Source organism: Crotalus tigris, unplaced genomic scaffold (assembly GCF_016545835.1).
Source record: "Crotalus tigris isolate CLP2741 ecotype Arizona unplaced genomic scaffold, ASM1654583v1 scf7180000023830.6690815, whole genome shotgun sequence".
NCBI classification, from domain to species: Eukaryota; Metazoa; Chordata; class Lepidosauria; order Squamata; family Viperidae; genus Crotalus; species Crotalus tigris.
In genome coordinates, this window is record NW_024100214.1 from 4,166,956 (window position 1) to 4,193,173 (window position 26,218).

General features: G+C 38.4%; 3 protein-coding genes across 12 annotated transcripts in view; 2 read left to right on the top strand and 1 right to left on the bottom strand.

Moving 5' to 3' along the window:
* PMS1 (PMS1 homolog 1, mismatch repair system component) overlaps positions 1–278 on the bottom strand; it is a 53,071-nt gene extending 52,793 nt beyond the window's left edge. For 2 of the 6 annotated variants that reach the window (XM_039322105.1, XM_039322112.1), the window contains exon 1: positions 114–232. The gene's annotated coding sequence lies outside the window, so the exon portion shown is untranslated. Of the gene's footprint in view, positions 1–2 lie in introns of all 6 variants that reach the window. The other 4 variants (XM_039322107.1, XM_039322111.1, XM_039322110.1 and 1 more) reach the window with 4 other exon arrangements.
* On the top strand, positions 233–8,576 carry ORMDL1 (ORMDL sphingolipid biosynthesis regulator 1). The gene is made up of 4 exons (XM_039322113.1): positions 233–366; positions 2,544–2,732; positions 5,341–5,492; positions 6,706–8,576. The coding sequence occupies exons 2-4, from the start codon at positions 2,559–2,561 to the stop codon at positions 6,839–6,841; spliced, it is 462 nt and encodes a 153-aa protein (XP_039178047.1). The 5' UTR covers positions 233–366; positions 2,544–2,558; the 3' UTR covers positions 6,842–8,576.
* A 3,063-nt stretch (positions 8,577–11,639) lies between these two features.
* On the top strand, positions 11,640–25,974 carry OSGEPL1 (O-sialoglycoprotein endopeptidase like 1). Of its 5 annotated transcripts, none has more exons than XM_039322038.1 (9): positions 11,640–11,775; positions 15,271–15,333; positions 16,696–16,943; positions 19,093–19,480; positions 20,782–20,986; positions 21,077–21,225; positions 23,134–23,264; positions 24,761–24,832; positions 25,113–25,974. In XM_039322038.1, the coding sequence occupies exons 2-9, from the start codon at positions 15,319–15,321 to the stop codon at positions 25,189–25,191; spliced, it is 1,287 nt and encodes a 428-aa protein (XP_039177972.1). In that variant the 5' UTR covers positions 11,640–11,775; positions 15,271–15,318; the 3' UTR covers positions 25,192–25,974. The 5 variants fall into 5 exon arrangements, with proteins under 5 accessions (XP_039177972.1, XP_039177976.1, XP_039177974.1 ...); XM_039322042.1 differs by having other exon boundaries at positions 24,761–24,820; XM_039322040.1 differs by having other exon boundaries at positions 11,675–11,751.
* Positions 25,975–26,218: the final 244 nt, after the last annotated feature.

Below are 26,218 nucleotides of genomic sequence, written 5' to 3' on the forward strand. Positions count from 1 at the left end.
GCCTGAGCCACGTGACCTCCCCAGGCCTATCGCACTGGAGCAGCAACGAAGAGGGGGAGTGGAGGGCTATAAATAAACAAAGCTGTGCAAAAGGACCGGCCGAAAGCCATTACCGCACTTCCTCCTCCGGAGCGGTCAAAGGACTCCCTTCGCCCCTCTTATACCTCCTTTGGAACCTTCGGGCCCCGGACTGGGCCAAAGCAGCTTTCCCCGCCGCCTGCGTGCCTGAAAGGGAAAGGGCGGAGCTATAACGGTGGTCCAAGCGCCTCCCTCCCTTGCTCACAGCGCAACACTTCAGAAGAGCCGGAGCAGCTTTGGGTAGCAGGCGGTTCGGCGCGGGATTCTTTTCCCCCAGTTAGCGAGAAGGTGCAGTAGGAAAGACGGAAAGGGGAGGGAGGGGGGCTGGTCGGTTGGTTGTGTGCACAAACGTGGTTAGGGCCGGGTTCCTGGGCTAGTGGCAACTGGTGTGCGTGGCGGAAGGTGTGTGCAGCGCAGGGACCGGCCGAAGACAAAGCGGCTGCGCTCGTTGGCAAACGATGCCGTAGCGTGGAATCCTAGAGCTGGGGGAATTGGGCCCTCCGGTTTCTGCTAGATCCGCCGCCGTCGCCCCGAAGCCCTAATCAGAATAATAATAAATAAGGAAGCGCCATTGCAACCGAGTTTTTTTGCACGATTACGGTTGGTTTTTGCCCGATTGCGCCTGCTTGGCGTTTTCCGAACAGGAGCGTCGCGTGCAATAACGCACAAATTTCTGTGGTCTTGTTGTATCTGCCGCGATTGTGCCTTGGTGTGGGATTATGCTGGAGGTATAAAAAAAATGAACGTGGACCATCTGAGGACATCTGCTAATTTCTGTAATTTCTGACTCGGTCGGATGTTGAAAGCTATAGGGGTTCTTTTGTTTAGTTGTAGGAGACCTTTCCTGGTTTGTTACCAGCGGCATAAACAAAGAGCTTCTTTCTGATTATCTAGGCTAGTCTACTATTCAGTTGATTAAAGGTTAAATTCCAGCTTAATTTTAACGCGGATTTTTTTTAAAAAAAAAAACTTGGGAGAGCTGTGTAGATTACATCCAAATAATAAATATATGATACTTAGAAAATTAAGGACAATGATACACTAAATAATTAAAGATGAAGGATATTTGCCGTTCACTTAGTTTATGCTATCCTTGATCATATGCCAGACATCTCTGATTGGATCCTGAACATACGTAAGCAATTATGTTTTAGATCTCTGATTGTACACAAGCTGTGCTGATCCTATGGTGACTAAATGACTAATTGCAATTACTGAAAATGACTAATTTTCAAATAGTTGTAATTTATATTATAGTGTGAATCTTGGGTGTGTGCGGCTTCGTGATTTGTGTGTTACTCTTGTTTGACTTGTGTATCTTATTTTTAAATATTGTTTTCCTTTGTACTGGATGCTCATGTTAAACATTCTGAATTGATTCACTAGGATGGATAAGTGGGTGCGTGCCTACCACAGAGATAGAACTTATTGAATAGCTTATATTGCCTTCAGAAGTCAGAGAGCCTTCCTTCAGTTATCTGCTTGTAACCAGAATGATAAAAAAAAATATTGTTTTCATATAAAAACAGGCAGTGGAACCTTAAGTGCTAAAGTATTCAACCTAGGTGTTATGTATGAGAGATGATAGGAGACAGGTCAGAAAATACAATACATATCAACTTATGAAAGGCTCTGGGTTGACTTGCAGTCAGTTGAACAAAGCTAATGTAACAGAAGCTTTGTTTTTCATATACAATTTTGGGGAAGGGCTCTTTTTTCCCCCCATTCTGAAATAGATAACAAATCTAGCAGTGATACCTAATTGTTATTGACATGTAAGATATTTTCTACCTATAAAATATTCTGTAAATCCTCCATGAAGCTGATTTGTTTTTAGCTTGATATTTAGGATTTGTTAATTGCTTTTTAGGATTTGTTAATTGCTTTTTAGTGGTCCATGTACCCAATTATAAGAATTTGTTTTTTAAAACCTTGAACAGCTTTCTCTAGTATAGAAAAAAATAAATAAATGGAAATATTCTGTGGAAAGATATAAAAATTGAGATTGTATTGATTGCAATTATATAAATGCATGGAACTCTAACTTGTATTAATTCTTTGACTGTTATTTTTATTGCTTTAGAAGTTTAGATCATGGGTGTCCAACCTTTTGGCTTGCCTGGGCCTCATTGAGGAAGAGACATTATCTTGGACTGGATATAAAAGATATAATATAGTTAATGTATATAAATCACATAATAATGTTAAAAGTGTATGATCTTATGGGGCTTTGTTACTAGCTGTTCAGGGCCACATATGTCCTCCGAGCCATGGGTTGGACGCTGCTTTAGATTTTTAAGAAGTTATTTGTTTTGAATTGCCTTCCAACAATATCAAATACTTTGTACTATTAATATGTAAGATGCTGAGTTAGTCTTATGCAGTAGTTGATGACCTCCCCAAGTCTGACAGTGGTATGACTAGTCCTTATGATGAACATTTTCTTTTCCAAAATTACTTTTCAGAATCAAAGCAAAAAGATGAATGTTGGGGTTGCTCACAGCGAAGTCAATCCCAACACAAGGGTCATGAGCAGTCGAGGAATGTGGCTCACGTACGCCCTTGGAGTTGGTTTGCTTCATATTGTCTTGCTCAGCATTCCTTTCTTCAGTGTTCCAGTGGCTTGGACCTTAACCAATATTATTCATAATTTGGTGAGCATCCTGAACTGCAGAAGTGCCAGAGGGACATCTATGTCTATTTATAGACTGAGTTAAACTCTGGGTGGTTCACAGTTATAATAGTTATTATATTATAATAATTATATAATTGTATGATTGGTTGCACTGTCAACTGGATGTTTAAAAATTTGCCATTTTTATCCATATATTCTTTCCCAAGGACCTGGGGTAGGCAGATGTTGTTTGACGGTATTAAAGATATTGTTATAGGAAGCAAACTGTTCCACTTAAAGTTGCCTTTTACAATTGGCTGATGTGGATTTTGTCAGTGCTGATGGTATTCAAATGGTGCTCCAGATGTTTTGGGATTGCACCCCGGGCACCTATTACTATTGGCACTATCTTTATTTTCTTTCATTATTAATTATCATTGTAAAGGTATACAATTATAATAGACTGCATATCATTCAAAAGAAACAAAGTAACTAAGAAGAAAACAGACTAGAACACATTATATGCAGCAGCCAGCACTCAACTAAATAGGGATTAACACCAGAAAACCTAGGCAGAAAATAATAATCAAGGAACCGCCAAGGAGAAAACCCACCTCTGCCAAAAACTGGCAGGGCAAGCTATTATATATAAATAGGCAGCAAACCATACCTTCACTTGCACCGATGATAGTTATTTATTTTTATTCATTCAATTTCTTTATGAGCCCAGCTCAACCAAGTGATTCTTATGTAGTTGGGTAGTGAAACATCTGCAAGCTAGCAAGTAAGCTCAAAGAGCACCAAGAACTCCACAGCTTAATCCTGAGCTGTATAGGTAGTCCTTGACTTACGGCCACAGTTGAGCCCCAAATTTCCATGGTTAAGTGAGACAGTTGTTGAGTGAGGTTTGCCCCATTTTATGATCTTTCTTGCCACAGTTGTTAAGTGAATCACTGCAGTTAAGTTAGTGAGACAGTTGTAAAGTGAATTTGGCTTCCCTATTGGCTTTGCTTGTCAGAAGGTCACAAAAGATGATCACATGACTCTGGGACACTGCAGCCATCAAATAGGAACTAGTTACCAAGCATCTGAATTTTGATCACATACTCGAGAGGATCTGCAATGGTTGTAAGTGTGAAAAACGGTAATGTCACTTTTTTCAGTGCCATTGTAACCTCAACTGGCCACTAAATTAAAGGTAAGTCAAGGTCTACCTGTACATAATATTACAGTTATCATCTAATGACAAGAGAGCCGCTTAGGTGTAGTGGCTAAGGTGCTAGGCTAAAAACCAGGTATGAATTTCAGACCTCTTTTAGGCATGGAAGCTACTAAGATGATTTGGGCCAGGGACTCTCAGCTGAGAACCACCTCACAAAGCTGTTATATGGAAAACAGGAGGAGGGAGTATAATATACTCTGCTTTGTGTTAGACAAAATTAAAGGTGGGATATAAATTTAACAAAACCAGTGTGCTATAGCAATCATAGCCATTGTCTTAAACTAACAGAAATGGACAAATATATTGTATAAAGTTAATATCCTTTAACACTAAAATCTATTAAAGATGACCAGTTGTGCCTACATTACTGATAACCAAAGAAGTAGAATGTTAATCAAATTTCCATTCTCGATTATCGCTAAGAGTGGAACATTTCCTTAAATGTTTCCTTAAAACATGTGTTGTGACCAACTCATCCATTTTGGATTAGAATAAGATGGAGAACCTATTACGACGTTGTTTATCTACAGTTCCCGGGAGTCATGAGAAAGGATACTCATCTGTTGCAATCCTGTTGCATCTAGAAAGCCTTAAGCTTTCCACTCCTGAATTAGTGAATGAAACTTGGCACAAACATGCAGCATATACTTAAGCATAAATTTAATCATATTTCTCTGGCATTGGACCAATGATACACAAATAATGCTTCCTTGAATGATTGGCAATTTGTTTTGAAGTGGGGGGGGGAGAGTGTATGTCATAAACTTTAAGTAGGTAGCTACCCTGTAAGGCCCCATTGTGTCTACATTTGGTTGTAAGATCAATTGCTATATTTCAACTTTTTTTGTCATAGATTGAGTTTGCAAACTGCTATCTCTATATATTTTAATAAAACAGGTGAACAAATTAACATAAACTTCGTTAGTTTTATGAAATTGAAAGCAAGAAATCTTTATATATTTTAATAAAACAGATGAACAAATTAACATAGACTTTGTTAGTCTTATGAAATCGAAAGCAAGAATCATGGGCATCAGGGGACTTTTGCAAGAGTTATTGTCTTCAGCTTACAAAGAGTATTAAGATGAATTTCTCTGTTAGTCATGCTGTTCATTCCTGTATCAACTATCTTCTGGCTTTACTGAAACAAGTTGCTAGGGTAAAGTAGAAATAACAGATCTGGGCCAGAATAAAACGTCTAATTGGATTAATCTTTTTGAGGGCATCTTTATCTTAGTATTCTTGCTCAAATATTTATTAATCACAGCAAATCACAGAAAATCACAGAAAATCACAGAACATAATTCATATTTTAAAAGTCTAGTGTGAATGTTTCCAATCCTCACTCAGATTCCATATATTATGTTAATAATGAAACATAGCTAACATGATTTTTGTTTTGGATGGATTTGTTTTGCCTTTGCAGGGAATGTATGTATTTTTGCATGCAGTAAAAGGAACACCTTTTGAAACACCTGATCAAGGTAAAGCAAGATTGCTGACACATTGGGAACAGCTGGATTATGGCGTACAGTTTACATCTTCACGAAAATTCTTCACAATTTCACCGATAATTTTGTAAGTTTTGAAAATTCTACATTGACTGTTCTAACACTGCAGATTTAAATCAAATCTTTGATTTGGTGTGGCATTAATATTGCAGTACTTAAACTCTGCAAATTATTTAAAATCAATATGTTCTACTATTCAGGTATCTGAATTGTTATGCTTTTAAAGGGAAGAAAAATATGTTTCTGTAAACAATACTTGGAATTTTTGTAATGGAAGTGACATCTTTATGCACAGCAATTTGCAGAGATGTACAGAGAAGTATATTGCAGAATTGGGATAGGTTTTTTTTTTAAACGGGCATTAATTCAAAACAAACAGGAAACTTCAAAAATAGCAGAACAGAGTCTAATTCTATTGGCTTTCAAAAGCCAATAGGAATTGTCCAGGCTGTCTCTGCCCTGCTGAGCCCGCCAAAAGTCCCATTCTGCAAATGGTGCTGCACCAGTTGAATAGTCCTCGACTTATGACAGGTTGAGTAGTCCTCGACTTACGACCGGTTGGGGGGTCGCGGCATTAAAAAGGTTGAGAACCACTGCACTAGAGTTTAGTGGTTTGATTGAGATTGAAAACAATACCTTTCTCGTTTTTTGTACACTCCTCAAAATACTTTGCCATCAAAATGGCCAAATTGAGTCATTCCTTTTCTAATATAAGCAACAACTAAGTGCAGGTAGTGCTCATTTTAACGAGTGGAACCTGAAATTTATGTTGCTAAGTGAGACAGTTGTTAAATGAGTTTTGCTCCATTTTATGATCTTTCTTGCCACAGTTGTTAAGTGAATCACTACAGTTAAGTTAGTTACCTGGTTGTTAAGTGAATCTGGCTTTCCCATTGACTTTGCTTGTCAGAAGGTCACAAAAGGTGATCACGACTCCTGAGACATTGCAACTGTCATAAATAAGAACCAGTTGCCCACCATCCGAATGTTCATCATGTGACCCTGAGGATGCTTCAATGATCGTAAGTGTGAAAAAGTCATAAGTCACTTTTTTCAGCGCTGTTGTAATATCAAACAGACACTGAATGAATGGTTGTAAGTTGAAGACTACCAGTATCATAAGAAAGATTATTCTTATTCAGAGATGAAATGATTACATGAAAAGAAAAAAAGATGGTGTTTTTCTTCATTCCAAAATAACAAATTTTGCTCTTCTTTAAATTTTAACTTTTTACTCATTCTGATATTCTGTATCTTTTTTTCTTTTCTTTTCAATGCAGGTATTTCTTGGCAAGCTTCTACACCAAATACGACCCAACCCATTTCATTCTAAACACAGCTTCTCTCTTGAGTGTGCTTATTCCCAAACTGCCACAGCTGCATGGAGTTAGGATCTTTGGAATCAACAAATATTGAGCTGGAGATGGGCAATGTGAGCATTCTGACCAAAAAGTGGCTTGGTTTGATCCTTGTCCTTGACAGAAGGAATAGCCTATTCTATGTATTATTAGATAAGTTTCACATCTCTTTGGAGACTCTAGTGCGAAGAAGCTTATGCTGTTCTTTACAAGAGAATCGGAGACTATCAGAAGATACACTAATCTTGATGACAGATCTTTGGAGCACAGATTTTTGTAAATAGCTGGGCAGGCCTAGCTCTCCTAAGGTAACAGTATTGACTGGAAATGGGCTGAAATAACAAGTAAAGTGAAAAGGGATACGAAAAATGTTATTGACGCATAAGTTGTAATCTTTTACAAGTAAGTCAGCAACAATGAAGGAGTGGACGGAAGAAATACAGCAATTCTTTGTTTTACAGACTTCAATCAGTTATCATTTGGTGTCATTTGTTTGGCTAATTTTAGGGCAAGATTTGCCACTCAGCTTGAGATGTTATAAAATTAATGAGTTGCTGTGATTTTCATGCCTTATTCATGTGTCTTTTAATCAGAGTGAACTTTTGCAGTGTGAGATCTTTGAACTCTGGGAATGACATGTCAACTTTTCAGGGCTTTATATACAATTAAACTGATTGGTATCATACTACTTATTTTCCAGAAGTAGGTGATTATTATCATTCTACTGTATCTGAAAAAAACTTTCCTCATAAACAAAAAAAAATTCCTAATGTCAGAAACTAGCAGAAGCTAATGAATAAACTGAATTTTCTGGCCTATTTGTTACTGATTAGAACTGCAATCTGTTAGAGAAATTCTAGGAAAGGTAGTAATTTTGAATAGAAACTTTATGTGACAAGAATTTCAAACTTCAAGCAGAGCATAACTTGTTCTCATTGTGGAACAGATTTGATTTGGAAGAAGTGCTTTGGGCCTTCATTATAATAACCCTGAATATTCCAAAGCAAGACTAAAAAAATGCCTCTGCTTTATGGAGTCTGCTCATTAAATTTAATGTGAGTTCTAAAGTGATCCATTGGGGAGCAATATAGATGGGTGGGCAGCTTTCACAGATAATAGAGAAATAGTGTGCTTGCCTGAGGTCTGCTAATGCTCCTTCCTGATCATTTTCAAAGCATGCACAGTCCAATCACTGTTTTTGCATCCAAAGGAACTTAGTAAAAATTCAACACAGTTGTGTTTTTTATATCTAGCATTTGGAGCATTTTGATGTAGGGATTTTAAGGTCGTAGTTTCGGAAATGTACAATCATGCCTAATGTTGACAGCAGAAAAATAATGGGTTATTGAACATGAATAAACTAACTAGTAGTAGTTCTGCTTAACTGCTTCTCTACCCACAAAGACCCTTGAAGTTAGAGCAGTGGTGATTATGTCCTCAAAGTAAGAACTGACTTCTTTCAGGTAATTACAGTTTCTCTCTGATCTTGCTTCTTGAAAATATCTTTTAAAAATATCCGTGTTTTATAATAATAAACTGACTTTGAACTTATCATATGTATGGGTCATTGTAAGTATAGTTCACTGTGATAAACAGCACTGTACAAATTGCTGTTAAACTGTAAATAGAATTAGTGATAATGTAGCGATGGTATTTTGGCCTCCATATTAATTGTATGCAAAACTAAGTAAGAAGCCTTTTCAATAGTTACACAAGATTGATGTGGTAGGTTTTTCTGTCTAGTACTGATTTTTATGGTTTATACCAATTAAAATAATTTGTCCTGAAAAAAATTGAATTTATTTTAAGATCAATGATGAAATATCACTTTATTTCCATTCAATTAGATATTAAAACAGGTATATAGCACTGGCTTTCATGAGAAATATCTAATGTATCAAATCATGCTTGCCTCTTATAGGAGTTAGTAATCTGAAATGCAGTTCCTTGCCTTCCATTTATTTCCAAGCTCTGAATAATGAAAGGTTTCCTCAGTAAAACTGAATTCCGCTAACTCAATTTTAGCATTTTTTGGAGTGATTGGATTATTATATAGCTGTACATAATATAACTATACTGAAGATTTACTCATTTTTTGATGATTTGCAAATACCAAAAATACTAAAACCATCATTGATTCCATTGCAGAGTGGAAAATACGTAGCTCTCCAGATATTGTTGAAGATGTTCATTAGGACTACAGTACCTAGTCTGCCACACAAGACCTTATATTTCTCTTTTATCCCATTGATAATCTTATTGATAAAACATCCTAGACATTTATTATTTTTAATTCTGTATTCCAGAGTAGGATGAGTTAAATAGTTAAAATCATCCAGATTTTTCTCAAGTTTGCAATGAAAATTCTGTTCTTTAGGCCATTCTTTTCACTATAATTGAAACATGTCTAGGCTCATGGCTCTTAATCCAGTAACAACATGAAAAATCACCATATAATAGCTTTATGGTTTATAAACCTTGTGTTATACATATAAACCTTACTTCTATCAACCCAGTTAGCTGCTACTTATTAAACATACAATTGTAATATAATATGAAGGTGCTGGTGATTCTAATCAGTTTGGCTAACACAATGCATCATAAACCAATCAACGTCATTTTGCCCTGGTGCGTTACAGAAACTCAGCACACTTAATGGCTTAGTGCAGACATGTCAAACTCGTGATGTTATGTGATGTTGTGGGACGTATCGGAGCTTTTTCTCCATTGCTGGCAATGGGGTGGGCACAGTTTCCTGGTGATGCATCCAGCCTGCGGGCTGGCAGTTTGACACCCCTGGCTTAGTGTATCATATAAATTCAAAAATGGTCTTAATTGAATAAAACGTGGATTTGTAAGGCACTGGCCCACACGTTCTTCAGCTAACACAACATACATGCACACTTTAAACCCAAGAATGTAAGGCAGCAGCTCATCCACCCCAAGGTTAAAACACCCAGACACAAACTGAGCAACATGGTATATGCAGTATAATGCAGTGAGATGTGCAGATCTGTACATTGGGGAAACAAAATCACTTCATAAACGCATGGCAGAACATAAGAGAACAAACCCATCAGGACAAGATTCAGCAATCCATCTGCATTTAAAAGACAAAGGCCACTCTTGAAGACAGCACAGTCCACATTTGGGACAGGACTGCTGCTTTGAAAGGGGTCAAAGAGGCCATCTATGTCAGAACTGAACAGCTCTCTCAACGGGGAGGAATACAGCATCATACCACAAGGTTCCGTCTTAGGCCCAGTGCTGTTCAATATCTTCATAAATGACTTAGATGAGGGTACTTCTCAAATTTGCAGATGATACTAAGCTGGCAGGAATAGCCAACACCTTAAATGATAGGCTCAAGATCCAGATGGATCTTGACGAGTTGAACGCTAGGCCCTATCTAACAAAATAAAATTCAGTGTAGTGAAAAGTAAAGTTTTACACTTAGGCAAGAAAAACCAAAAGTACACATATAGATTGGGTGAGTAGCAGTAATTGTGAGAGGGATCTTGGAGTCTTAGTGGACAATTAAATATGAGCCAACAGTGTGCAGCGGCAGCCAAGAAAGCCAATGCAATCCTAAATTGCATTAACAGACTCAATCAAGATCACTTGTACTAATACCACTCTATAAAGCCTTAGTAAGACCATAACTAGAGTACTGCATCCAGTAAAAGATGTTGAGACTCTAGAAAAAGTGCAGAAAAGAGCAACGAAGATGATTAGGGGACTGGAGGCTAAAACATGAAGAACGGTTACAGAAACTGGGCATGGCTAGTCTAGTGAAGAGAAGGACCAGGGGTGACATGATAGCGGCATTCCAATATTTAAGGACTGTCACAGACAGGAGGGAGGTCAACCTATTTTCCAAAGCACCTGAAGGCCAGAAAAGGAATAATGGATGGAAACTGATCTATGAAAGATTCAACCTAGAAATAAGGAGAAATTTTCTGACAGAACAATCAACCAATGGAAGAGCTTGCCTTCAGAAGTTGTGGGAATTTCATCACTGGAGGGTTTCAAAAAGGTCTCCTGCTTGGGCGGGGGGGGGGTTGGAATGGATGACCTTCAAGATCCCTTCCAACTCTGTTATTCTATCTACAGTCTACAACACAGTCCTTTCAGCAGTTCCAAGAAGGTTCCACATCCATTTGCACTAGTCAGGTGACTTTGAGGACACAGATAAACCTCCAAGTGGCCTCAACCCATCTACAAGAATGCAAATGACCAGCTGTCTGCAAGGAATATAAATCTTTCCATTCCCCACCATCCAGTCAGAGCTGAAGAAGCTTTTTGGATGAAAAGCAAAAATCTTCAAATAAAAACAAAGTCCAGTTACCTCTTGAAAACGCACCTTTGGGACATCCGTGACCTGGATGACTGAGAATCTCCATAGACATTTAGCATGACTTATCACACAGCAAAATATCTGCCACTACAGAGTGGAAAGAAATAGAAGTTATCGCATCCACAACAAATATACTTTAATGGCTTCTTGGCCATTAAAACAAAAACAAAAACCATGCAAGCGTCATCTACAATTATGCATCAAAAATGACTATGCGTGGAACTTCCCCATAACTGCCTAGTTCTTTTTTTGTTATGGCTTCATTCAAAAATTCCATCAAAGGTAATCGTAACTTTGCTATCCCCTCTCCCTTCTCAAAGCAGTCCTATGAAATGCAAGCGATCCGCACTCTGTTCACTTCAGCCTCCTCCAAACCGGAAATTGATGGTGCTTGCTATTCTTAATCACCCTCTTTAGCCTTGCCACCTCTTCTGAAGCGAAGAGGGTTTTTTTCCCCCCTCCGGCAAGTCGTGCAATAACTTGCTTGTAATTCAATTGGCCGTCGTCCCCTCACGTGACCATGGCCTTTTCCCGAGACTCGGGGCGAAGGGCGTCTCTGCGTCCTTACGCTACCGGGGCCAAAGGGGAAATTCTTCTGCGGAGGCTGTACGGTAGGCGGGTGCCCCAAACGTGAGGTAATATGCGGGGAGGGGCGGGGGGGGCGGCGGACGATATTCGGCCGAGAAAGGCTTCGGAAACCGAGGACAGGCTGTGACAAGCAAAGGCTTTTTATGCTAGGCATGGAGCCACTCTTGCTAATATAAGCTTATTGCTGAGAAAAATGCTAAAAGAGCTGCGGGTCTTGTGAACCGGCGAACAAGCCTTTCTCTCCTCTGGTATCTTTTCAATGTGCTGACTCCGACTTATGTAGAATTCCTGCAGAAAGGAAGGAGCTTAACCTGAATGTAGGCGAAATCCAGAAACCACGTGTTGGAGAATCAGCCCTGTACCCCTCGCATGTCCTTCCTATCCTGCCGCGATAAAACCCTGCCTTATTTATTTTCATATGATGCAAAATAATTCCATCTCAAGATGTGCATCTGGGGAGCGGCGTTTCCAAGGCAGCGTTCTTTCCACGCTTCTTGACTAGACAGCTACTTGAGTGCATTCTCTCTCCAGTATCATATTAGTTTCGTGTACTGCTTCCCACATAAACCCATATCTAATTGTGAATGATCAGGACAAGAGTTATTATCTGAAGGGACTCCTGGTCCAAGAAAGAGCACAGCTGGCACTCTATCCATGAATATAGCTGGTTGATTTTGTCGTGATTAAGTGAGCCCGTTCCTGAAGATGAAGAGGAATTTCACCTTTCAATATAACAAGACCCAAAACACACCTTCAGATCAACAAAATAATGGCTTTACCAGAAGAAGATCCAAGTTTTGGAATGGATCGGCCAGACCTGAATCCAACTGAAAATTTGTGGCCTGGAGATGCTCTTGCAAGCTGACAGATTTGGGGTCTTTACAAAGAAGAGTAGGTAAAGGTTTTCAAGGCAGAATGTGCCATGCTGATAGGCTCCAACGTCAAAAGACTGAATGTTGTCATAAAAATCAAAAGATGCTTCAACAAAGTATGAGTTTATGCAACCACATTATATGTTTTATTTTTTCCCCTACAAGTTTTCAGTTTGTTTTTTGACTGAATTGTACAGCTTTAGATTCTGAAGTGATTTATTTTGGTCTAATATTTTTAACATCTCAGAAACCTGGTATTTTAGCAGGAGATGTAGATTTTCTATATTCATTGTACACAGATATTTTCTCTGTAGACTGCCAAATATATAACAGGAAACTGGTACTTACAATGGGTCCTCATAGTTCTGGCCATTGCAGTGTCCCAGTGGTCATGTGATTATGATCCAGGCACTCAGTTTGCAATTATAAAGTTTTGCAAACTGTAGTCATGTGATTGTGATTTCCAATGTTATTCTATAGCTTTTTACAAGGTCATTGAAGAAGCCAGCAGGAAATCAGAAATTGCAGTTTTATGAAGTCCTCATTTAACAATGGCAGCTGGGACTGCCAGAAGTAACATCACTAAGTGATATGGTCACATGGCATCAGCTTTACAACAACATTGTTTAGTGACAGCAATTTTGGCCCCAGTTGCCATTATAAGTGAAGAATTACCTGTACTGTTTAGGTATAACGCAATTATTATCTATTCGACTTTTATTTATTTATATTTCATATCTTTTAATTGCCCCTCTCTTTCAGATCCCTTAATCCTGACTTTATTACTTTATAAGTAACTCAAGCAGCAAGTATACATAATACTCCTTCTGCCTCCTATTTTTCTCACAATAACCCTGTGACATGAGTTGGGCTGAGAGAGAGTGGCCCAAAACTAACCATCCGAATTTCATGCCTAAGGCGGAAATCGAACTCTCAAGTCTCCTGTTTTCCAGCCTGGTGCCTTAAACATTGGCTCTCCAGTTAATTTTACATTAGTTTGAAACACTGCAATCAGAAAAAAATGAGTTTTTTTATAATGTTCCTTGGAGCATTAGAAACTGTGAAGCATTGTTTAGTATATTTATACATGATATATTATCAGGCGATTGGTTTTCTTGTGATTTTTTTTTCAGCCTTGCAAGGACAAATAGATGTTGTTTTTAAGAGCCTGTTTGCTCAGTATCACAGAGGGAAAGTAGCATTATGTTTTGTTTAGGATGCAGATAAGATCAAAAAAACACATGGAATTGGTTTGTTTTCCTCCCTTTTTCAACATATCTACTTTTTGTTCAATATATCGTATTTAGAGTGTACAGTGTGATTCACAGAAAGTAGTTTTGATGTTCACCTGAAAAAATACAAGCTATTGCATTAGTTGAATACATTATCATCATAGTTCTTTTTCCTCTTGATGTTGTAATCTTCTTTTGTTTACATATATCTCGGTTCTTAAGCTATAAATTAAATCTTGATTTTCTGGCACACATACCTAGTATCTGGTTACCATTCTGTTCTTGTGTAGAATTCATAGCATTGATAATATCGAAACTGATTTTAATACAAATTTGGTATTGGCATTGGTTGTCCCAATTTATTTAGAGGATATCGGGTTAAAGAGGGCTATGTTAGAAAACGATGTTATTATATAAATAGTGTACACTCATAGGAATGGTAATTCAATGATTTTTAAAAGAAAAAGCATGCCGCCATTAAAACAATTTAATGATGAGTTTATGATCTCCTAATTATCTTGTTTAAAACTAGTGATGACAGAAATCCTGTGCAAAGATTGTTCAGAATCTGCTCAGGCTCATTAAGACCATTGCATTCCTGCCATGAAGAAACAGATGTAATATTTCTAGCATAGATAATTCCTGTAGGAAAATTCCAACACTGTGTTTACAAATACTGATCTTGTAGTTCTTGTGTTCACTGTAATAAAAATTTGACTTTAATGGCAGGGAAACAGTTGTACAAAAAGAACATTGATGTAACAAATCTTATTTCTAATAATTAAAACTAAGGTGCCCCTGGGATTTCTCTGTAGAAGTGTGGCTATATGGAACATAAACGTAACATAAACATAAAATAAGATGGATTTGTTAAGCCAAAATGTGCTTTGAGATTAGGATATATTTTAAAAGAAATATTAAAGAGTTTTATTTATTCATTTTGGGAATTTATGAACTGGGTAGTGCTTGAAATCTAAATTATGTATACATATGTACCTATTGTGGACATAAGGTGGGGGAGGCTGTATGACCTTTTTAAAAAAATCTTTTGTGACCGTTGAGCATCAAGAACATATATTGAGACAGTTAAGTGGGTGCTGATTTCAAATAAAGAATCAGCAGAGTTTCATTTCTGGTCTACTGCTGAAATTCCCCCTTGTTGCATTTGCAATGTGTCAAAATCCAATTCTTTAGGCATAATTTTTGCATGACCATCTTAAAGTGTAAAGATAAGATATACAATAATTCAGTAATAGTGTAATGGAAGTCACTATTGATTGTAACTGAACCCAATTTACCTGCAGTTGTCTTTGGATTTGCAGTTACAGTTGCAAAAATGAGAAATATGGAATTAAGCTACTTAACTCACTTTTCTGGGAAAGCACACGAAAAATGCTATTTTATGTAGATTTCTTATTTCAAATTTTCTCTATCTTAGGAGATCTGGAAATGCAAAATGTGAATTCAGAAAGACTATCCTAAAACCATGGCTTTGACACAGGTAAAAACACCATATATTAAGCATTTTCAGACAGTTTTAGCTTATTCAGCTGATCTCAGTGCTTAGTTTTTACATCTAGATAGAAATATTTTGCATATAGATGACGAGTTTTATGTATAGGCTATACTTCATGCAATGCAGCCAACTCATTTCTAAAAAAAATACAGAATTCGCTACAAATTTAAGGTTTACACAATGGGGAAAGTTTGTATGGTTTAGGTCAGGGGTAGGCAACCTTGGCTCTTTTATGACTTGTGGACTTCAACTCTCAGAATTCCTGAGCCAGCCATGGGAGTTGAAGTCCATGGGTCATAAATTCTGGGAGTTGAAGTCCACAAGTCATAAAAGAGCCAAGGTTGCCTACCCCTGGTTTAGGTGTTGTATTATTTGTTGCTGTACCAGTAAAGGCCCAAGATGCAGCACTAGCATTAGCAACCGATGTATTTACTAGGAGGAAGAATTGTATTTATTCCAATAACAGATTAGTACACTTCTGAGTTCAAGGAAATGATAAGATAATGTTCCACAATTCTGAAGGAAGTTATCTTGACTTCTGTTTAATGACTGACTACAGGTAGTTTTTGACTTACAACCATAATTGAGCCCAAAATTTCCATTGCTAAGGAAGATAGTTAAGTGAGTTTTGCCACCTTTTGCAACACTTTTTTTGTCACACTTGCAAAAGTGTGAGATCTTTAGGGATTTTTTTTCTTCTGTGTGGGCCTTTGAGTTGGTGTTGACTCTTAGTGATTGTTAGGATTAGTCCCATAGTTTTCTTGGCAAGGTTTTCCAGAAGTGGTTTGCCAGTGCCTTCTTCCTCCTAGGTCAGAGAGCATGGGACTAGCCCAGGGGTAGGCAAGCTTGGTTCTTTTATGACTCGTGGACTTCAACTCTCAGAATTCCTGAGCCAGCCATGCTGAGGGGAAAGGGAGAGGTTTCCAAGCTGAGCCATGCTGGCTCAGGAATTCTGGGAGTTGAAGCCCACGAGACATAAAAGAGCCAAGCTTGCCTACCCCTGGACTAGCCCAAGCTGTCTTTGTGACCAAGGCAGGACTGGAACCCATAAGTCTCCTGATTTCTAGTTTCATCCCTTAATCACTACAGCAAACTGGCCGTTTCATCTTTAGGGATTAGCAGCAATAATATTTTACACAACTTTATCCCATATGCACTTTAGTTCTAAGTTTACTCAAAACATTTAGCATGCTGTATGGGTGTACCTGTTGTGGTACATTAGTCATAGCTTCCCTCAAACAAAAACAAAAAACCTTTCTGGTTTCATCAGCATGAAACACTCTCAGCTTAGAATGTGTAAGAAGCAGATTTTTAGTAGACATTGTTTTAAAATTTGTTTTTATACAGTTTCTTTGTAGGAGTCCTTATTTTCTGAAACCTTTATCCGCGACCAGTTTGGGAAGAACGTTGAAGATTCCTGTGGGTTCTTGGAATGATTATTTAAGAAAGGTCTCTGTTCATGATGGCAAATCCTTTTCTACTAAAATAGTCCTGGGAATAGAAACGAGCTGCGATGATACAGGAGCTGCTGTGGTGGATGAAACTGGTAGCATTTTAGGAGAAGCATTACATTCTCAAACTGATGTTCATTTAAAGTAAGTAATTCTTATTGTGGGTGAAATTATGTTTCAGTTGCTAAAATTTGCCTGGGCTGTGTTGCTCTCTCTCTCTCTCTCTCTGTGTGTGTGTGTGTATGTGTGTGTATTTGTGTGTGTGTGTGTATGTATAAATATTGCCATTTCTGTGTTTTCTGTGCATTCCTTCTATGGTCTAGAAATCTTTAAAGCAAAGAATTTGATTTAAAATTAGGGTTTTGAGATAGAAATGATGCCACTTTGACTCAAATGAAGCACTGAAGGCATCCAGAGAAAACATTTTATTACAACTTAATAAAAATCTAAAAAGTTTTATTTTATGCTGCTAAAATTGATTTTTAGAAAAGGAACATGACATTCTTGTAGAGTCCTCCTTTGGGAGCAAAGAATGAGTATAGTTTATAAGGAAGTTAAAACTTAACCAATACTGGAATATGAACTATTTGGTGTCATGTTTTATATCCCCATTTAAAGATACCTGGAAAATGGCCTGTAGTTCATATTAGCCAATTATGTTCGGTTGCTGTCACACTGTTTCTAGTTTTCTATTCAAAATCGGTGGAACAGGCCAAATAGGTCCTTCTTGTATCAAGAAATGGCTGATAAAAGTTTTTATTCCCTGGAATTTCAGAATACTCTTGTTTGAAGTCTTGTCCCCCTTCCCCCCAAAGCATGTTCTGTAGCAAAACTTCCATGTTATGAGCATTGATGATAGTTGTGAGGTTTTCAGGTTCAGTGAAAGAATGGGTTTTTGACCAAAAGCATTTCCAAGGAAACTCTGCTTGAATTAAAAGTCGTGAATTGCTGAGTTACCAGCTTTCCTGTAAGGTAGGAAAGAAAAAGGAGCCCATGGATCTAAAACACCATAGGAAGTTGGAAAAATTAGATTTAAATGACAATTTGTTTCTTGCACTTACTTGCCATTTTCCCTCCAGAATCCTAATGAGTTTATATGGTATTTTATGAGCAGCTATATACATTTCTGAATAAATCAGTGATTTTTCTCTCACCCCGTCAGAGGAATCCTATAAGACAGACTTAATTATAATCACTGTAATGTGATGAATGATATCAAGAGATTAAAAAGGGTCAGTAAAATATTACCATTCTCTAATGGCCCATAATCTCAAGCTTCATTGCTGTTTCGGAAACTATACAGGTAGTCCTCAATTTACGACCGCAATTGAGCTCAAAATTTATGTTGCTAAGTGAAAAATTTGTTCAGCCCCATTTTATGACTTTTATGGCCACATTTGTTAAGTGAATCACTGCAGTTGTTAAATTAATAACACAGTTGTTAAGTGAATTGACTGCTGGTCAGAAGGTCACAGAAGGGGATCACATGATGGCAGGACATTGCAACCGTCATAAATGTGAGTCGGTTGTCAAGCATCTGAGTGTAAATCATGTCGCCATCGGGATGCTGCAGTGGTCGTAAGTGTGAAAAATAGTCACCAGTCAACTTTTTTGCAGTGCCGTTGTAACTTTGAATTGTTGTAAGTCAAGGACCATCTGTACTGGCAGGATCTGTCAGTAGTGTCAAGATGATATGGCAGAACAGTCAGGCAAGACAGGTAAGGGAAAAAAAGGGAACTGGCAGAACATCAATCCTCCTGTGTTATTATTAAATTATAACAATATATTAAGCACGATGTAATTGCAGTCCAAGGGACTCGCTGGAGAAGACTCCTGCGAGTCCCTTGGACTGCAAGGCATTCAAGCCGGTCAGTCCTAGAAGAGATCAACCCCGACTGCTCTTTAGAGGGCCAGATCCTGAAGTTGAAACTCAAATACTTTGGCCACCTAATGAGAAGGAAAGACTCACTGGAGAAGGGCCTAATGCTGGGAAAGATTGAGGGCAATAGAAGAAGAGGACGACAGAGAATGAGATGGCTGGATGGAGTCACTGAAGCAGTAGGTGTGAACTTAAGTGGACTCCAGAAGATGGTAGAGGACAGGAAGACCTGGAGGAACCTTGTCCATGGGGTCGCGATGGGTCGGACACGACTTCGCAATTAACAACAAATTGCAGTATTATTACATATACATTCTTATCGGTAATATATTAAGATTATATATGGTATATAATATGATTATGTTATAAAATTATTACAATAGAGTTCACATGCAGATGTTTGTTTCTCATTAGAACAGGTGGCATTATTCCTTCAGTAGCACAACAGCTTCACCAAGAAAATATCGCAAGGGTAGTACAACATGCGGTCTCAGCCAGTGGCGTCAATATGGAGGATATCTCGGCTATCGCAACAACTGTGATGCCAGGACTTGCGTTAAGCCTTGGAACCGGATTGAAATATAGTTTAGAACTGGTGAAGAAACATCAGAAACCTTTTATCCCTATCCATCATATGGAAGCACACGCACTTACCGCCCGACTGACGGATCTTGTAGCATTTCCTTTTCTTGTCCTTTTACTCTCGGGGGGTCACTGTATACTGGCAGTAGCTCAAGGAGTTTCAGATTTTCTTCTCCTTGGACAGACCAAGGACATCGCACCGGGGGATATGCTTGACAAGGTGATTTATTTTAATATAGATTATTGACGTATAAATATTTTTAAACCGAGATCCTTTGAGTAATATACTGAGGCACCATCCAAAAATTGAGTAGGGCTAGTACACAAATGTAAAGTTTAAAGCGACAAAATTACCCTTCATGTACTCAATAATTTCTCACTTCTATGAGATTATATTTTGGTGGCAACTTCTTAGAGGTTTTTCACATTTGGGGATCCATTACATATGCGTCTTTCAGGAGCATTCTTTTACAGCAAGTGTAAGTTGCCCTTGATTGCATGTGTTTCCCCAGCATCTCATTTCCACACGCCTGTTACCATTTCACCATCCCAATTCTGATGGGTATTGATTTTGTTCCATTTTCTCATTAAACCTCTCCAGCTCTAAAATACTCAGAAAACAGGCCAAAAAGCTCCTTTACTCTGGAAATGGCAGGATAACATAAGCCAAACTGGCTGCAACACTCATATAACCCAAAGGCAAAATGCAGCCCCTAGGCTTGATTCCATCAACATAAAACCCACTCGCCAAAATGCCAGTAAGGTAATAAAAACTAGGAACAGGAGTCATTTCAGTCGTCTATTCTTTTACCTGAAAAAGTATGTTAATTGTATAGATTATAGGTGGTCCTTGATTTACCTGTAACTTAGTCACCACTCAAAGTTCTGAAAAAAGTGACTTACGACCGTTTTTCAGACTTATGACTGTTGCAGCATCCCCATGATCATGTGATCAAAATTCAGATGCTTGGAAACTGACTCATATTAATGACGGTTGCAGCGTCCCGGGGTCATACGATCACCTTTTGTGACCTTATAAGCAAAGTCAGTGGGGAAACTAGATTCACTTAACAACGGTCTTATTAACAACTGCAGTGATTCACTTAGCAACTGTCATAAAATGAACAAATTCACTTAACAAATGTTTCGCTTAGCAACAGAAATGTTGGGCTCAATTGTGGTCGTAAGTCAAGGACTACCTGTACCAAATTTAAGATATCCCATGGTGCAACACACATATTTTTGGGGGGGGGGGAAATCCTTTCTTTAAATAGGAATACAATCTATCCATTTTTTTTTTAAAAAAAAGCATGATTAATTTTATTGATATAAGTCAGCGCACTTCATTTATGTATGAAGCATATTCACTTGTGCTGCATCATGAAAATATATATCACTTACCTATTGGGTAAATTAATAAGAAAGATTGCTTTAAAAAATAATGTAAACTTGAAATGAGATATTTCCTGAATCTGTTGTGAACAGATTTTTTTTTTCCTTTACTTTCTTCTTCTTCTTAAGGTAGCTAGAAGTCTTTCTCTACATAATCATCCAGAGTGCTCTGGCATGAATGGTGGGAGAGCAATAGAAACCTTGGCCCAGCAGGGTAACATTCTGCGTTACAAATTCACAATCCCGATGCGGCGATACCAGGATTGCACCTTCTCTTTTGCTGGATTGCAAAGCGAAATCACTAGAAAGATTTCAAAAGAAGAAAAGGCAGAAGGTATTTGCCCAAAGAGTCACAAACTGTGTGTGTGTGTGTGTTTTGCTGCATGTCTGCTTTGAAAAATCTGTCTGATGGTAATTCCTGCAGGCCTTCTGGAAGGGCAACATCTCTCCTGTCTTCCGGATCTTGCTGCCGCAGCCCTGCATGCAATGACTGTTCACATTGCTGAGCGAACACATCGGGCTATTCTCTTCTGCAAAGAGAAAGGAATCATACCCCCAGGAAAGGAAACTTTGGTGAGTTCTGTGGGAAGGTTACACCTTTCCTTATCTCAGATTCCAAAATTGTTTGCTTCTTGATCATGGTAACAGTGAGCTGGCCAGCAATTTAAATGTATATTTCTTGAGTCTCATAGTTACTGTGGGACCTGTTACCAACACTGTGATAATAAGAATTTACAGTGCATTCAGAAAGTATTCAGACCCCCCTTCACTTCTGTCAGTTTTGTTATGCTGCACCCTGATTCTACAGTTGTTGAAGTTCATTTTTTTTCTCATTAATTAATTAACTCAGCACCCCTTAATAACAAAGTGAAAACAGAATTTTAGAAATGTCTGTAAATTTATTTTTTTAAAAAACTGAAACATCACATTGACATAAATATTCAGACCCTTCACTCAATATTTCGTGGAAGCACCTTTGGCAGCAATTACAGACTCGAGTCTTTGTGGGTATGACACGACAAGCTTTGCACATCTGGATTTGGGGGATTTTCTGCCATTCTTCCTTGCAAATCCTCTCACGCTCAGTCAGATTGGATGGCGATGGTCGGCGGATAGCCATTTTCAGGTTCCTCCAGAGATGTTCAATAGGGTTCAAGTCAGGGCTCTGGCTGGATCACTCCAGGACATTTCACGAGTTGTCTCTAAGCCACTCCTGTGTTGTCTTTGCTGTGTGTTTAGGATCATTGTCATGTTGGAACGTGAATCTTCAGCCAAGTCTGAGGTCCTGAGTGCTGTGAAACAGATTTTCATTGAGAATATTGCTGTATTTTGCTCCATTCAGCTTTCCCTCAACCCTGACCAGTCTCCCACTCTCTGCTGCTGAAAAACACCCCCACAGCATGATGCTGCCACCACCATACTTCACTGTTGGGATGGTATTGGGAAGGTGATGAGCGGTGCCTGGTTTCCTCCAGACCTAATGTTTAGAATTGAGGCCAAGCAGTTCAACCTTGGTTTCATCAGATCAGAGAATCATGTCCCTCACAGTCTGAGAGTCCTTCAGGTGTTTTTTTTGCAAATTTCAAGCGGGCTTTCACGTGTTTTGTTCTGAGGAGCGGCTTCTATCTAGCCATTCTGCCATAAAGCCCAGATCGATGGAGGGCTGCAGTGATTGTTGTCCTTCTGAACTGTGTCCCATCTCCACCCAGGATCTCTGGAGCTCAGTCAGAGTGACCATCGGGTTCTTGGTCACCTCTCTTACTAAGGCCCTTCTCCCCTAATTGCTCAGTTTGACCAGGCGACCAGCTCTTGGAAGAGTGCTGGTTGTGCCAAACGTCTTACATTTGAGAATTATGGAGGTCACTGTGCTCTTAGGAACCTTCAGTGCAGCAGAAATTTTATTGTAGCCTTCCCCAGATCTGTGCCTTGCAATAATCCTGTCTCTAAGCTCTGCAGGCAGTTCCTTTGACCTCATGGCTTTTGCTGTGCCACAGTACGCATTGTCAGCTATGAGGCCTTCTATAGAGAGGTGTGTGCCTTTCCAAATCAATTTAATTTACCACAGGTCGACTCCATTCAAGGTGTAGGAACATGTTAGCAATAATCCAGAGAACTGGGAGGAACCTGAGCTAAATTTCAAATGTTGTTGCAAAGGATCTGAATACTTGCGCCAATGTGATATTTCAGTTTTTTCTTTTATAATAAATTTACAGACATTTCTAAAATTCTGTTTTCACTTTATCATTATGGGGTATTGAGTGTAGGTTGAGAAAAAAATGAATCTGAACAAGTCTAGCGTAACAAAATTGACAAAAGTGAAGGGGGTCTGAATACTTTCTGAATGCACTGTACTTTGCAGCCTTTAAATTTACCTTTTTTTCTGTATCATATTTAATTCTGAAAGATTATAAGAACAGCATGTTCATATTTTATGTTTCCCCATTGACATGCAACTATTTACTCTTTCAACTTTTTTTTCAGGTAGTTTCAGGAGGTGTCGCAAGTAACCAATATATCCGTAGATCTCTGCAACTTCTAGCAGATGCTACTAATTTCACATTGGTTTGTCCACCTCCAAGGCTTTGCACTGACAACGGTGTTATGATTGCATGGTAAGAAAAGATTTTTTTTCAGCGTTGAAGGAGATGCATAATTGCAGAATGTTATGATAATTTTCCAAAATATATGCATAAGTAGTATAATGGGAAACATCATATACATTTTGTGTGAATATACCGTGTATGTCTTTGGAGCATAGGTAGTCTTCAAGATACGACCATAATGGAACCTGCCCATTATGGCCAAATGTCGTGACAGTCTTTAGGTGAAATGTCTTACCTAACAACCCCCCCCCCCCAATCACTGGTCTCTTCAGTGAATCATCAAACTAACACACTTGCTAAGCAGAGTGTGGGGTGCCTTACTGGGGGGGGAGACAGTTGGAGGCCTAGCACAGGCGCAGGCCTGCCTACCCTAGCCCTCCCAAGGCCTCCCCCACCCCTAAGATGCCCCATGCTCCACTTCTCACATCTTGGGTCTTGACTGGCTTCCCCCCCCCCCCAATCTTAGGCCTGATTCTCACTCCACCAGGCCAAACACCTTCCTCCTCACTTACCTTTCAAAGAGCTCCAAAGCTTTCCAGATTTTGGAACGGTTTGCTTCTTTGTGCAGTCACATGGAGCAATTCTGAAAGCAGCTGCCATTTTGTCTGCCCACAAAATGGCAGCCACATTTGGGTCACTGACCCATGCCTCAGGGACAAACTGCTTCATTTGGCTGCCTTAACAAGGTCTTGCACAGTGCCGCAGAAGCGTTCTGCAGCAGTCAAAAGTTTCTGCAGCCCTGTGCAGGTCTTCTTAAGGCAGCAACATGAAACAGTTTGTCTGGCGACTGCCATTTTATTCTGCCCATAAATGGGTAGGGCAAAAGGGCAGCCACATTTGGATGGCCACTGCGCAGGCTGGAAACATGTGGCCTGCCCTCCTTCTACAACTTGAGAGCTGGAGAACTTCAGAAGGTAAGTGTGGTGCATGATGGGTATATGGGGAGAAGTCCACGTGCTGCAGGGTTCTGGTGAGTTGGGATTGGGGAAAGGTGGGGGTGCTACAGCATAGCTGTGGTGGGTTTTAAGGGCAAATGACTGCAGCACATGGCATACTGCAGTTGTCACAGCCTTAAAATGGGGCCATATGTAACTTTAAAAGGTATAAAATGGCCTCTCGTACCTCAAGGACTACCTATACGTAAGCATAAATATTAGAGATGCATTTCCTATATGAAATTGGCAAACACCTAGATAATTCATTATGTACAAAGTTCCCTCCCCACATCATGATTTTACAGAAACATGCTGCCTTTGCTTTTTTTTTAAATTAAAAAAATGTGAAGGAAATCAGGTTTATTTTGCAAGAAAGATGCCTCAAGTTCCTTCTTATAGTGAAAATAATTAGATTAACAGGGATAATATCTAATGGAAAATATGACAGCATGGTTGAAGACTCTGCCCCATAATTGTTTTGTGATCAATGTCATCAATGTTTTATATTCATTGTAAGGTAACAGAGAAATGAAGTTGTTTTACTTAATTGCGTAAATATTTCCTTTATAGGAATGGAATTGAAAAACTTTCTGCAGGACTAGATATCTTTTATCATTTAGAAAATTTCAGGTACGAACCAAAGTAAGTAATTAATTATTTCACTGAACTTTTCTTTGTCTGCTTTATTGTCAATATGCTGCTCAAAATCATAGGAAAGAAAATTGGGATAAGAAAAAGGTGGTGTATATTGAATTCTTTAAAAAAATTACATCCCCAAAATTACTGATTTTATAGTAATTTTCATTATACGTGGAAGGATCTCAGAGAAGCGAAATATGCATATATGTGTAATATATAATTGATTCTACATTCTTAAATTTGTGTTATGTGTTTAATTATAGTGTTTTGTGTTATCTTTTAGAGCTCCACTTGGAACTGATATCTCAGAACAAGTAAAAGAAGCTTTCATCAAAGTGCCAGTGCTAAATCTAGCAGTATGATGTTTGATATTTTTCAATTGTCTGGAAAAAAAGTGAAATTGTTATTTTCAAAAAAGTTTTTAATGGGAACTCCATTTTATTGCCCCCTAGTCATCTGGACCAATTATGTGACATTGCCAAATAATTTAATTATAAGCTGAGGAAAAATTAAGATATGAACATGAAAAAAACAGGAGATACATTTTTTAGTCACTATAAAGAAGAAGGGGTTTCTAAACATTTTATTGTTTGTAAATTTGGACATATGTTCCATTATCGATTAATTTATGGCATTTTTCAGTGGTTTAATAATAATTGTTTGCAGAAGTTAGATATTGTGCATGTTTGGTCTGAATTTAAAATAATACCAACAAAAATAAGGGGGGGGGGAGTAAGTGCAGTACCCAGCTTCCCCACTTAAGTAATCTTGGTTTGCAAATAAATATTGCTGAAATAAATCTTCAATATCACCCAGTATAAGTGAGCACATGTCAGTTTTTACATCTGTTTATATATGTATGCAAGTGGATATAACTGCCAGAAGCTATGTTCCAAAAAGCATAGAAGCAGGACACCCCCCCCCCCCAAAAAATCACTTTGGTTCAATTAATAACTACTAAATACAATTGCTTGTAAAATAAGGTTCTCCCTTTACCAAATGGATTGATTTCCATTAATATATAAACCAACCATACTTTCTCTTGGATGCAAACCACTCCAACACAACAGAAATGCACAAACACATGCACAAATATTTCCTTCCCTTCTTCCAGCAAAAACAGCTGAAAGTTAAGGGGAGAAAAAGGAAGGAAATAGAATAAAAAGAAGGAATAGCTACAATGGTGAGAAGAGGAAAAATAGATGGAGATTTGAATACAGGTAAATCTTTCACTTACAACCATTTGTTTAGTGACCAAAGTTACAACAGCACTGAAAAAGTGACTTATGATCCTTTTTCACACTTATGACCTTGACACAGCATCTCTGTGGTCACATGATCAAAATTCAGATACTTGGCAACTGACATGTATTTATGACAGTTGCAGTG

Excerpts from the sequence above, each read along its gene's own strand:
- ORMDL1 (XM_039322113.1), top strand. The coding sequence starts at position 2,559 with ATGAATGTTGGGGTTGCTCACAGCGAAGTCAATCCCAACACAAGGGTC. Across the intron at positions 2,733-5,340 it reads CCAATATTATTCATAATTTG|GGAATGTATGTATTTTTGCA; the intron begins GTGAGCATCCTG and ends TTGCCTTTGCAG. Across the intron at positions 5,493-6,705 it reads ACAATTTCACCGATAATTTT|GTATTTCTTGGCAAGCTTCT; the intron begins GTAAGTTTTGAA and ends TTTTCAATGCAG.
- OSGEPL1 (XM_039322038.1), top strand. Across the intron at positions 21,226-23,133 it reads CCCCAGGAAAGGAAACTTTG|GTAGTTTCAGGAGGTGTCGC; the intron begins GTGAGTTCTGTG and ends CTTTTTTTTCAG. Across the intron at positions 23,265-24,760 it reads AACGGTGTTATGATTGCATG|GAATGGAATTGAAAAACTTT; the intron begins GTAAGAAAAGAT and ends TTTCCTTTATAG.